Source organism: Aquarana catesbeiana, linkage group LG01 (assembly GCF_042186555.1).
Source record: "Aquarana catesbeiana isolate 2022-GZ linkage group LG01, ASM4218655v1, whole genome shotgun sequence".
NCBI classification, from domain to species: domain Eukaryota; kingdom Metazoa; phylum Chordata; class Amphibia; order Anura; family Ranidae; genus Aquarana; species Aquarana catesbeiana.
Genome location: NC_133324.1, coordinates 160,740,725 through 160,752,838, shown reverse-complemented (window position 1 = coordinate 160,752,838; position 12,114 = coordinate 160,740,725). Strand labels below are relative to the sequence as shown.

The following is a 12,114-nucleotide window of genomic DNA, read 5'->3' as shown; positions in this document are numbered from 1 at the left end:
TCAGTTTAGGCCGATATGTATTCTTCTACATATTTTTTGTAAAAAAAAAAATCGCAATAAGCGTATATTGATTGGTTATAGCGTCTACAAAATAGGGGATAGATTTATGGCATTTTTATTATTATTTGTTTTACTAGTAATGGCAGCGATCTGCGATTTTTATTGGGACTGCGATATTACGGCAGACAAATTGGACACTTTTGACAAATTTTTGGGACCACTGACAATTGTACAGTGATCAGTGCTATAAAAATGCACTGATTACTGTATAAATGTCACTGGCAGGAAAGGGGTTAACACTAGGGGGTGATCAAGGTGTTAACTGTGTTCCCTAGGTGTGTTCTAACTGTAGGGGGATGGTACTGAGTAGTGGAAGAGAGAGATCGGTGTTCATACTCAGTATGAACACACGATCTGTCTTCTCTCCCCTGAAAGAACCGGGATCTGTGTGTTTACACACACAGATCCCAGTTCTCGCTCTATCACGAGCGATCGCGGGTGACCGGCAGTCATCGCGCATGCCGGGCACTCGCATCAGCTCTGGGCACATGCTGCAGGCGCGCGTGTGCCCCTAGTGGCTAAAAGGCGAAGCGACGTAAGGTAACGGCGTTTCACCCAGCCATGCAATTCTGCTGCAGTAAAACTTCAATGGCTGGTCGGCAAACAGTTAAAGTGATTGTAAAGCCTAAACCATTTTTACCTTAATGCATTCCTTGCATTAAGGTAAAAAATGTTTAGGTGTCAGCATTTCCCCTCACCCCCCCCTTTTATTTACCTGAGCCCTCATTTGATCCAGCAACGTGCACGTCTGCAGCTCTTCTCTCCCCTCACTTCCGGGTCTTGCTGGCTTTGCTGGGGCACTGGGAGCCATTGGCATATTGGCATCCAATTGATGTCAATCAAAGCCAGTGATGAGGGAGTGGGGGGGCGGGCTTCAATGGATGCAGCAGTGGGGCACGCATGGGGGCACTGGACAGAGGGGAGGGGCCAGGAGCGCCAGCGGGGGACCCAAAAAGAGGAGGTTTGTGGCTGCTCTTTGTAATTCCACAGAGCAGGTAAATATAGATGTGTTTGTTATTTTTTTACCTTTACAATCTTTACAACCACTTGAAGTTCACATAAATCTGAATGAAAAAAACTGAACCGATTCCCCCATTCATACATTTGAGGTGGATGGGGGAATCCTCCCTGCTGCACTATTGTATTCTCACAGCAGGAGAAAACTCCTCCACTGTCAGAATACACAGATTGAGCGGCTTTTTTTACAAAATGTCTGTTCAAGTGAAGTTGATCGATAGATTGACTTCTGTTGAGCAGCATTGGCCACACATGGATTGAAAGTTGTCTGGTCCCTGCTGTACCGGCTATCTATGGCCATCTTTGGAGACTGCTTATGTTATCCCTGTGTACACATTTTCCTTGCAAACTATGCACAGGAGGAAGAGGAATTAACCTCTACAATTTAGAGTACATGCACAAGGATGATACTCTTGCAGTGAATATCCAATCCCTGCTTTATAAATATGCCCCTATGTCTTAGGTGGAAGGATGTTTAGGTGAGCAATTTCTTTCTTCTTTCTAAACATAGCGATGTCCACTTCTGCCAAAACTTTCAACTTTTGTGTTACCTCAACCACAGTAGACTATTGTAGCCTCCCTGATGGTATGGCTCGGGGTTAAATTTCAGCACCATTAGCGGTAACCCCAAGCCACACTCGAGATTACATCTCAGGATCCTGGTGCGGTATACTTACCTTGTCCCCAGGATCCTGCAATGTCCCCCCGCTGTGTGTGTCGGCTCCGTCCTCTCACCGATGCCTCTGTGTGCCGGGCTCTGTTCCCTGCAGGCATCGCGATGCACGGGGGCGAGCCTGGCGGCAAATTCAAAAAATTTAAAAATCATAACACATACAGTACTGTAATCTTACAGATTACAGTACTGTATGAAATCATTTCACTTCCCTTTTGTCCCCAGTGCTTTGGCCTATGCCCTGCATGCAGTTTTATATTATATATACTGTTCTTTATGCCTGGAAACTTGAGATTGTCCATAGCAACCAAAAAGTGTCCCTTTACATCAAAAGTGGCTTTAGACCAGCTAGAAAACAGCGATAGTAAATTAGAACACTTGCAGATTTGAGCGATAGTGAATCGTGGGGAAATTTATTTTATTATTATTATATTATTTTTTTTTTTTTAATTATTTTATTTATTTATTATATTATAATTTATGATTTTGTGTTTCAAACCTCATCATACCCGGGATATCTACTAGACTCTTGGTGGACAGATCTAAGTGTGTTATTGCTAAGAATTACAGACCTACAATATAAAACGCCAAATTTCTATGCAAAATAATTGTACCGCTTTGAGATGCAAAAATCTGAAATAATCATACCGCCAGGGAGGTTAAATTAATTGTGAACTCCAATGAAGAAGAAAACAGAGGCACTGGGACTTTTATGTGAATTCATACAAAGTAGTGAGAAGACAAAAACATGTGGAGAGCTCACTGATTTAAGCCTCGTACAATCGGATTTTCCGACGGGAATTGTGTGATGACAGGCTGTTGGCGAAAAATCCGACCGTTTGTACGCTCCATCGGACAATTGTTGTCAGATTTTCCACGGACAAATGTTGGATGGCAGGCTTTAAAATTTTCCACGGACAACAGTCTGTTGTTGGATTTTCTGAGCGTGTGTGTATACAAGTCAGTCGGACAAAAGTCCAAAGTACAAACACGCATGCTTGGAAGCAAGGGTGAGCCAGAAGCGTCCGGTCTTGTAAACTAGCGTTCGTAATGGAGAATTAACATTTGTTATGTGGCAAATTATGAAATCTCGAAATGCAGCGCACATTCTCTTCTTCTTTAATGGGATAATAATGAAGCTGCTTAGCTGGTGATACTGATGGAGTTATTGCAAACAAATTTTCAAAGGCTTTTTTTTTCTAGTGATATCAAGAATAATATTATTATGCTTGTTATTTTTTTTTGTTGCAAGTTACCGCAAAACCATTATCCCGTGGTTTTTAGGATCAAAGATACAACTATGTTGGTGTCCCTTGTTAATTTTACATTGTATTTTTTAAAATGTAACTGCCTACTGCCAAACTGTCATTTGAAGTAAAACACATAGCCAAGTATTATTCTCCACAATTTTCTTATTGTGCATTAAAAAAAGAAAACAAATAAAATTAGACATGCTATCTGCCAACAGAACTTAACCAAAAAGTGCATTCTGTGTATCCAAAAATATAGAAAATATACCAAATCAAATCATTATTCAACCAAAAAATAAAATAAAAGCCTCATGCATGTGTCCTGCTTCTTCAACAATGCCAAGAGTTGGTGAAAGCAGGGGTCCGTCACCCGGAGATAATTTCGAAAATCATATGGATTATTCTCCTGGAGCTTCCGCAGCAAAGGCATATGACATAATTGGTCATGATTAACAAAGCAACCAATTTTTGGTCCAAGAAATACTCCTCCTCTTGTTCCTGGACTGGACTTGGGTCAAAGCAATAACTCCGAGGCCAATAATACACATTATCTCCTCCGATTCCGCAACATGTCTGGTTGACGAACGGCCGCTCAGAAACTAACTGAAAAGCGCAAACTGAGAAGCGCGAATCAACACTCACCAAACTTCTACTAACACAAAATTAGCAGAAGGAGCCCAAAGGGTGGCGCTAAAGAGCTGAAAAACCACGTAGTACATCACTACATTCGTGTTTGTTGGCTGACAATTCCTTGCCGTTTGAATGCAATACAAGTTCCTGGCCAACGCCCTTCGGACAAAAGTCTGAGGTTTTGTCTGCGGAAAATCCGATCATGTGTACGAGGCTTAACGTTAGGCTGCTTACAACAGACAAGGCTACCCTCCATTGTGTACCCAAAAGGTTACCAGAAAAAAAAAACATTTACTAATGGAACAAGATCTTGATTGCTCACACACATACTGCTGGCCAGTAAATCTCCTGATCCAGCATTCCCTACACAGATTCACAGGGAAGCCCCATTTTGAGTCCATTCAAGGTTATTTTAACTGATAAAGAGTGAGTTTTTTCTGACCTCCAAAACAGATTTACTGTGTATTAGTATAAAATAACAAATACATTTGAACTCTTTTATCCTTTGGTCTCGCACTTCTTTCAATAATGTATTTTGTTTCAGACTAATTGTCTTTTGCAAACCAGGGGCACACAGCAATATTTTTTTTATAATTTATAACGTCCTTCTATGAATGATCATTTTCAGTGTTGTTCTCATAGTAGACACTAGAGCAAAGATCAGCTAGGACATTTCTGCAGGTCCTTTGTTGCTTCCCTTTTCATCTCCTTTTGTAGACAGTTTATCCTGTATGATTTGATGAATACCTCTAAAAAAGGCCTCTAAAAATTGTTTCTGTAGCCTTTTACAGTGCCATGCATATGTCCAACTTCAGGGTCAACAGGTTCCCATGCATTCCTCCCTCCCCTCATTAGAACACCCCCTGCACCTTAAAGGGGGGTTCCAGGCCGCAATATTTTTTTTTTTTTTTTAAGTCAGCAGCTACAAACACTGTAGCTGCTGACTTTTAATAAGGACACTTACCTGTCCAGCGAGCCCACGATGTCGGCCCCCTGAGGCCGATCCGTCCATCAGATCGGCCGCCGGCGCCTCCATCTTAACAAAGGGAAACAGGCAATGGAGCCTTGCGGCTTCACTGCCCGTTTCCTACTGCGCATGCACTTTGTGAATGTCCCCGTGGTTTTCTGGGACACACACAGTTCCCAGAAGGCAATGGGGCCCCTCGCCGAATAGGAGGAAGTGCCGCGGAATAGGAAGAGGCAGATTAGGAAGACTGCCTGGCAACAAGGGTTTCAGGTAAGTTAAAATTTAATTTTTTTTCATTTTTTTTTTTTTTTAAAGATTTTTGATGCAATTTTTCATTTTAGGGTGGCCCTCCACTTTAAAGAAAGTCTGTATGCTTACTTTTTTTTCCAAGTTTCTTTGGTTGTATCTAATGTTACTGAAATTGCTTGCCAACTTCTTCCTCGGGTGGTGGGAGGGTCCTAAATGTGACAGAGAGCAAAACCACATAATGATGTGATGCCGGTCTTTGCAGCATTACTACTCTGATATTTGGCATCATTCAACATGGAAGAGGAGCGGTAGCTGGAAGTCTACAGGGAACATCTCTTGAACAGCTTTTTCAGGGGCTACTGGGAAAGCCAAACCTTCTTGAGGTGCCCAAACTAGAATCAGGCTCAGGAATATGTCTTCAGACAAAGTACATCAAGAGAGGCCATTTTTGGACTGAAATAGCTATTAATGGTGTCAGTCTTGTCTGACTGTCTTGTTAAACTACTAAATCCCTCCCTCTTCCCTCATCCTCATCTCTGCAACATACAGAATAATTGTTCTGTATCCCAATTTAATATAAGAACTGGGAGGGCTTCTTGAGATAACACAGGAATTGAGCACAGGACAGCTCTGGCAGGCCCCATTCACACCTCAGCGTTTTGCAGCTTGAAACCTGAAGCTACAAAAGGGAGGGGAAGAAAATCAATTATTCTCTATGGAGATGGTTCACATCTCCACTCCAAAATGCCTGAAGCTAGAGTTCTGGACAACAAGTTCTGGAGCTTCTTTTTAGGCAGATTACAGACGTTTTTCTTCTTTTTACATTGGTGACTATTTGACCAAACATCAAATACAAAATCGCGGCAAAAACGCGGCAAAAAACACGCAACTTTCTGCCTGAAAACTATATGCTCAGGTGTGAATGCAGCAAAGTTTTGACACAAGCAACAGGCATTTTTTTTTATCAAACATTTATAACAAAATGCTAACAATTGTATGTTTAGGAGAAGTTCATTGTAAGGGTTGACATACACTTTAACCTCCCTGGGGGTATGATTATGTCAGATTTTTGTGTCTCAAAGCGGTACAATTGTTTTGCATGGAAATTTGGCGTTTTATATTGTAGGCCTGTAATTCTTAGGAATAACTCACTTAAATCTGTCCAAACAAGTGTCCCGGGTGATATAAATTTTGAAACACAAAATCATAAATTATAATATAATAAATAATTATCAATAATTATAACAAATAATAATATAATAGTAATAACATGTATTCAATAATGTAATCAAATCAAAAACACAGAAATTTGCTCAGTTGCAGAATTGTCGCTGTAGTTACTTTCAGTGTTTGATGACGAATTTCCCCACAAATCACTATCACTCAATTCTGCGAGTGATCCTAATTTATTATCGCTGTTTTCTAGCTGGTCTAAAACCGCTTTTGATGTAAAGGGAAGATTTTTGGTTGCCATGGACAATCTCAAGTTTCCAGGCAGAAATAACAGTATATATAATATAAAACTGCATGCAGGACACTGGACAAAGCATTAGCGACAAAAGGGAAGTGAAATGATTTGATACAGTAATGTAATCTATAAGATTACAGTGTACAGTATGTGTTTTGTTTTTTGCACTTTTTGAATTTGGCGCCGGGCTCCATCCCCGTGCGTCGCAATGCTCGCAGGGAACAAAGCCTGGCACACAGTACATCGGGCAGAGTACACAGCCCATGGACACAGTGGGGGGACATCGCAGGATCCTGGAGACAAGGTAAGTAACCCAGGTAAGTTTCCCAGGATACTGCGATGCAATCCGGAGTGTGGCTCTGGGGTTACCACTTTTGGTAATGAAATGGCACCCCGAGCCACACTGGGGATTACCGCCAGGGAGGTTAAGGGTCACCATCTTCAGCTCTGTGTATAGAATGGATAATGGTGAAGCTCAAGTCTGTTGGGGATAGTATTGTCACAGACTCAAATGAACCTAAATGTCTCAAAATTGATACAAGCCAGAAACAGTTAAACAAATTAAAGGTAATAAAGCACCCGGACCAGACGGCTTACACCTATATACCATCAATAACTTGAGCTATGTTATTTTCAAAACCATTGTTTCTAATTTTTGGAGACTTTTTAATTATTGGCTTGGTATGAATGGACAAATGAGTGGCTGTAAATATAGTCAACCTGGACTTTTCAAAATTGTTTGACATGATAAATAGCATGAAGGCAGGGCTAACTTTTGAAAACATGGGCCCCAGTACAGCATACCTTCAGGGCCCCCTCTCCCTTCTTGATGTCACTGTAGTGTCAGTGCAGAGCAATACATAGCAGTATGTAGTGTCAGGACAATCAGTGAGTAGTATGTAGTGGAAGGGCAGTTAGTGTGCAGCATATAGTGGAAGGGAAGTCAGTGAGCAATGTGTAGTGGAAAGACAATCGGTGAGCAGTATGTAGTGGCAGGGCAGTCATTGAGAAGTATGTAGGGGCAGGGTGGACAGTGAGCAGTTTGTAGTGATAGGGCAGTCAGTGAGTCCAGTAGGGATTGTTGAGAGTGCAGCTGTGAGCTGCATGCAATCTCTAACACCTAGGAAGCCATGAGATGCATGGCATAAAGCTGGCCATAGACATCCATTTAAAACTTTATTCATAAATAAAACCCTTTCTCTTATCCTTATGCACTTACAAACAACGGTAAAAAGATAGCATTCAATATAACAACATTGCACTGTGTGTTACGTTCCGACACTCTCTCTCTCCGGCATGATAGATGCATTGACAAAGACGGAATGACAAAACGCGTCTAGGCGTGACCACATAGCTTGCTGCACCTGTCATTTGATCCAATCTCCTCCCGTGACTCACCGCGGACGATTTGATCTTCATGAGCGGTGAGAGAGTGTCAGAACATAACACACAATGTTTTTATATTGAATGCTATCTTTTTACCGTTGCTTGTAAGTGCATAGGGTTAAGGGAAAGGGTTTTATTTATGAATAAAGTTTTAAATGGATTCACGCAATGAAGATTGTGTGCTTTACTTTGTACAAGCACTTTGGAATGTATTTGACTTATAAAGCATGAGTGAACCGCAGGATCGGAGTGTACAAATCTTTTGGTGATCCATTCTGAATTTCCTGGCAGATGGCTCGTAAGCATTGATCTATATTGATAAGTAGTAATTGTGCTGAACAGAAGACCTTTTAGGTTGAATTCTGCTTGTACTGAGGTGAAACCCTTTTTGTCTTGACCTTTTGGTTGTGCTGAACAATTCCTTAAATTGGAAAGTTTGGTTTTTGTGAGCAAACTGAGCAAAATCAATAATATATCACTGTTGTAAAATAAATACCTGTGGTGCCACTTTCGAAGCTGAACCAGGTTTCTTTGCTCATGTCTCTGCCTTTGGGCCCTTTCTCAGAGTCTTACATTGCAAATAGCTGCAAGTAAAATACAAAAAAAAAAAAAAAATTATTTGTTTGCACATTTAGAGAAAACCGACAATACAGATCACATTATACAAGAAGAATTTTAGAGTTTAAGTGTTACTAAACCCACAACAGTAAAATCAGTCTGTATATGCAGCATAGCATGCTTGTTTTACTCACTGTGGAACTTAAGAGGTTAATCCTCTGCATTGCGTAAAAAGGCTGTTTTATCCTGTATGCACAGATCCTCCCCCTCCTGTACTGTCTATCTGGGGAAGGCCAGCTAACACAGGCAGAGTAGCCAACCTGCACATGCTCAGTTGGGTATTTTATGCTGGAGGGAACAATTACTTGTTCTCAGATCTAGCCAGGACACATGATATTGGCATCACACATGTGGGCGTGTGTACAGGCTGTAGAGAAAATCTCCTCCTTCCTGAACTCTCAGCACTGAAGAAACTGTGCAGTTTATCATGTAACCGTGGTATGCAGATCAGCCAAAAAGTTATATAGTGGCAGTATTTTAATGTAAAAAGAAGATTTATAAGCTCTGGGCACTGTGGGGGGGCGGATGAACTATTTTCATATTACTGGGTTTAGTAACACATTAAGAATATTAGAAACGCAAACATTTTGTTGAAATAAAGTGTAGTGTGACAGTTTGGAGGAGACTCTCAAATCAAAGCATGGCTATTGACCACAGTCTGCTTCTAAGTCCTTTTCATTCTCTGTGCATCCAGCCCGTGGTTTTGTAAATGTCCCAAATGCAGAATAACTGCTTTACTTTGAACTATTAGACCCCTTTTCTTTAGGCTACAATTATCTCTTTAGAAAATCCCAAGCTCTGCCTCCTGAACCATTGTGGCTTGTGTATGAACTCTAAAGTCCTCTCCTATTGACTCTTAATGCATAAAATATCAAAATAATTTGATCTACACATAGGATATATACTGGACTCTATATTTTAATTAGTGTTAATCCCCCTGCTCTGTTTTGTCTCTTATTTTTAGCAGCTGGTGCCAGCTCGTCTGCCTGATGGATGTTTAACCATTTGCCGACCAGCCCATAGTAAAAATACGTCATTTCTTTGACTGTTAATACTGGTGTTATAGCAGCAGCTAGCTGCCATAACCCCGGTATCATTTCTTACTATGGCTGGTTCTCTGTAAGATAAAAGTGGTCCCGTGGGCAGATTCACAGCAGGATCACTTTTAGAAGCGGTAGGATGGGTGCCCCCTCCCGTGGCTTCCTGGTCATTCCCAGGCTTACCTTACTCATCAGTAAAGCCCGAGAGCGATCCGATGCAGCCGTTTGTTGGGCAGGAAGACAAGTGAGGCCAAGATGGCCACCACTCATCTCTATGCCCTTGGAGAACCGAAGCAACGTCTGATGTCAGACAGCTCACTGTCTTCCTCCCTAGACAAGATTGCCCCCCTCACTACACGCAGAATTAGGCCCCGACTGCTACAACCCTGGCAAGCAGATGACACCAGAAGTCTCAGAAAACATAGTCGCGCTCTTGAGCGCCTGTGGCATAAGACTAAGACCCAGGAAGACTTCACACAATATAAATCTGCCCTCCTAAAATACTACTCCTGCCTTCACACTGCCAAACAGACCTACTTTATCACACTCATTAACACCTTCTCATCCAGTCCACGTCAACTCTTCTCTACCTTCAACACTCTACTCTGTCCTCCACTGCCTCCACCCACCAACTCACTCACTGCCCAGGAGATTGCCAATCACTTCAAAACTAAGATTGATACAATTCATGAGAAGATCACCAATGCGCAAAAACCTCCCCCATGCAACACCCCATGTCCACAGACACAATCATTACTTCCCTCATTCAACCCTGCTACTATTACTGAGGTTGCTAAAATTTTATCTAGCACTCATCTAACCACTTGCCCCCTGGATCCTGTTCCCTCGCAAATGCTACGCTCACCCTCTGACTCGATTCTACGCTCTCTAACTCACATTTTCAACCTCTCCCTCTCTTGTGGCATCTTCCCAAACTCTCTAAAACATGCGCTAGTCATCCCCATACTAAAAAAGCCCTCACTGGATCCCACCAATCTCAACAACTTACGTCCCATCTCCTTACTCTCCTTCTCCTCCAAACTTCTTGAAAGACTGGTCTACAACCGACTAAGCGACCATCTGACCATGAATAAACTTCTTGATCCCCTTCAGTCCGGTTTTCGCCCTAAACACTCCACGGAAACTGCTCTCCTTAAACTCTCAAATGATCTACTAATGGCTAAAGCCAATGGACACTATTCTGTACTACTTCTCCTGGATCTCTCTGCTGCCTTTGACACAGTGGACCACCCCCTCCTCCTCAAAAAACTCCACTCCTTCGGTCTCCGTGACTGTACTCTTCGCTGGTTCTCATCCTACCTATCCCACCGCTCCTTCAGTGTCACTTACAACTCTACTTCCTCCTCTCCTCTTCCTTTTTCCGTTGGGGTCCCCCAAGGTTCTGTTCTTGGACCTCTCCTTTTCTCAATCTACACCACCTCCTTGGGTCAGTTGATTGCCTCCCACGGCTTTAAATATCATCTCTACGCTGATGACACCCAAATCTATCTCTCCACCCCCCAGCTCTCTCCATCTGTCTCCTCACGCATTACCAACTTACTAGCAGACATATCAGCCTGGATGTCACATCACTTTCTCAAACTCAACCTATCCAAAACTGAGCTCATGATATTTCCTCCCTCAGGTGCCACTTCCCCTGATTTCCCTGTCAAGATCAATGGCTCAACTATCAACCCATCTCCCCACGCCAAGGTCCTAGGTTTAATCCTGGACTCTGAACTAACCTTTCGACCCCACATTCTATCACTATCCAAAGCTTGCCGCCTCAGTCTTCGCAACATCTCCAAGATACGCCCCTTCCTAACCAATGACATCACAAAGCTTCTAATCCACTCCCTGGTCATCTCCCGCCTCGATTACTGCAACTCCCTCTTCATTGGTTTACCTCTAAATAGGCTATCCCCACTTCAGTCCATCATGAACGCTGCTGCCAGGCTCATCCACCACACAAACCGCTCAGCGTCTGCCACACCCCTCTGCCAATCTCTCCATTGGCTGCCACTCAGTCACCGAATTAAATTCAAGATACTAACTATAACTTACAAAGCCATCCACAACCTGGCCCCCAGCTACATCTCTAACCTAGTCACAAAATACCAACCTAATCGTTCTCTTCGCTCCTCCCAAGACCTCCTGCTCTCAAACTCCCTTGTCACCTCAACCCATGCTCGCCTTCAGGACATCTCCAGAGCCTCCCCCATCCTCTGGAATGCTCTACCCCAATCCGTCCGATTTTCTCCTACTTTATCCACTTTCAGACGATCCCTGAAAACTCATCTCTTCAGAGAAGCCTATCTGGCCCCCACCTAACAACTGTACATTTATCTTCTCAATCAGCACATCACCCATAGTTATTACCTCTTGTATCTCTTGACCTTCCCTCTTAGATTGTAAGCTCTAAGGAGCAGGGTCCTCTGATTCCTACTGTATCAAATTGTATTGTATTTGTACTGTTTACCCTCAAGTTGTAAAGCGCTACGTAAACTGTTGGCGCTATATAAATACTGTATAATAATAATAATGTCACTTCCAGTTCTTGGGCCAAAATAAATCATTTTTTTTAATTTTTCATTTAAAGGTAAATGAGAGATCCTTATTTCTATTACAAGGGATGTTTACATTCCTTGTAATTGGAATACAAGTGATAAAAAAATAAAGGGACAGTGTAAAAATAAAAAATAAAATAAATAATAATTAAAAAAAAGTAAAACGCCCATCCCTTCATGCTCGTGCGC

General features: G+C 42.2%; 1 protein-coding gene across 2 annotated transcripts in view; it reads right to left on the bottom strand.

Annotated features, from left to right (window-relative positions):
• Positions 1-12,114, bottom strand: part of ADGRV1 (adhesion G protein-coupled receptor V1) — a 774,317-nt gene that overhangs the window by 752,646 nt on the left and 9,557 nt on the right. For both annotated transcript variants that reach the window (XM_073624499.1, XM_073624500.1), the window contains exon 2: positions 8,197-8,284. In XM_073624499.1, coding sequence (XP_073480600.1) covers positions 8,197-8,239 — 43 coding nt within the window. In that variant the 5' untranslated portion in view covers positions 8,240-8,284. The remainder of the gene's footprint in view (positions 1-8,196; positions 8,285-12,114) is intronic.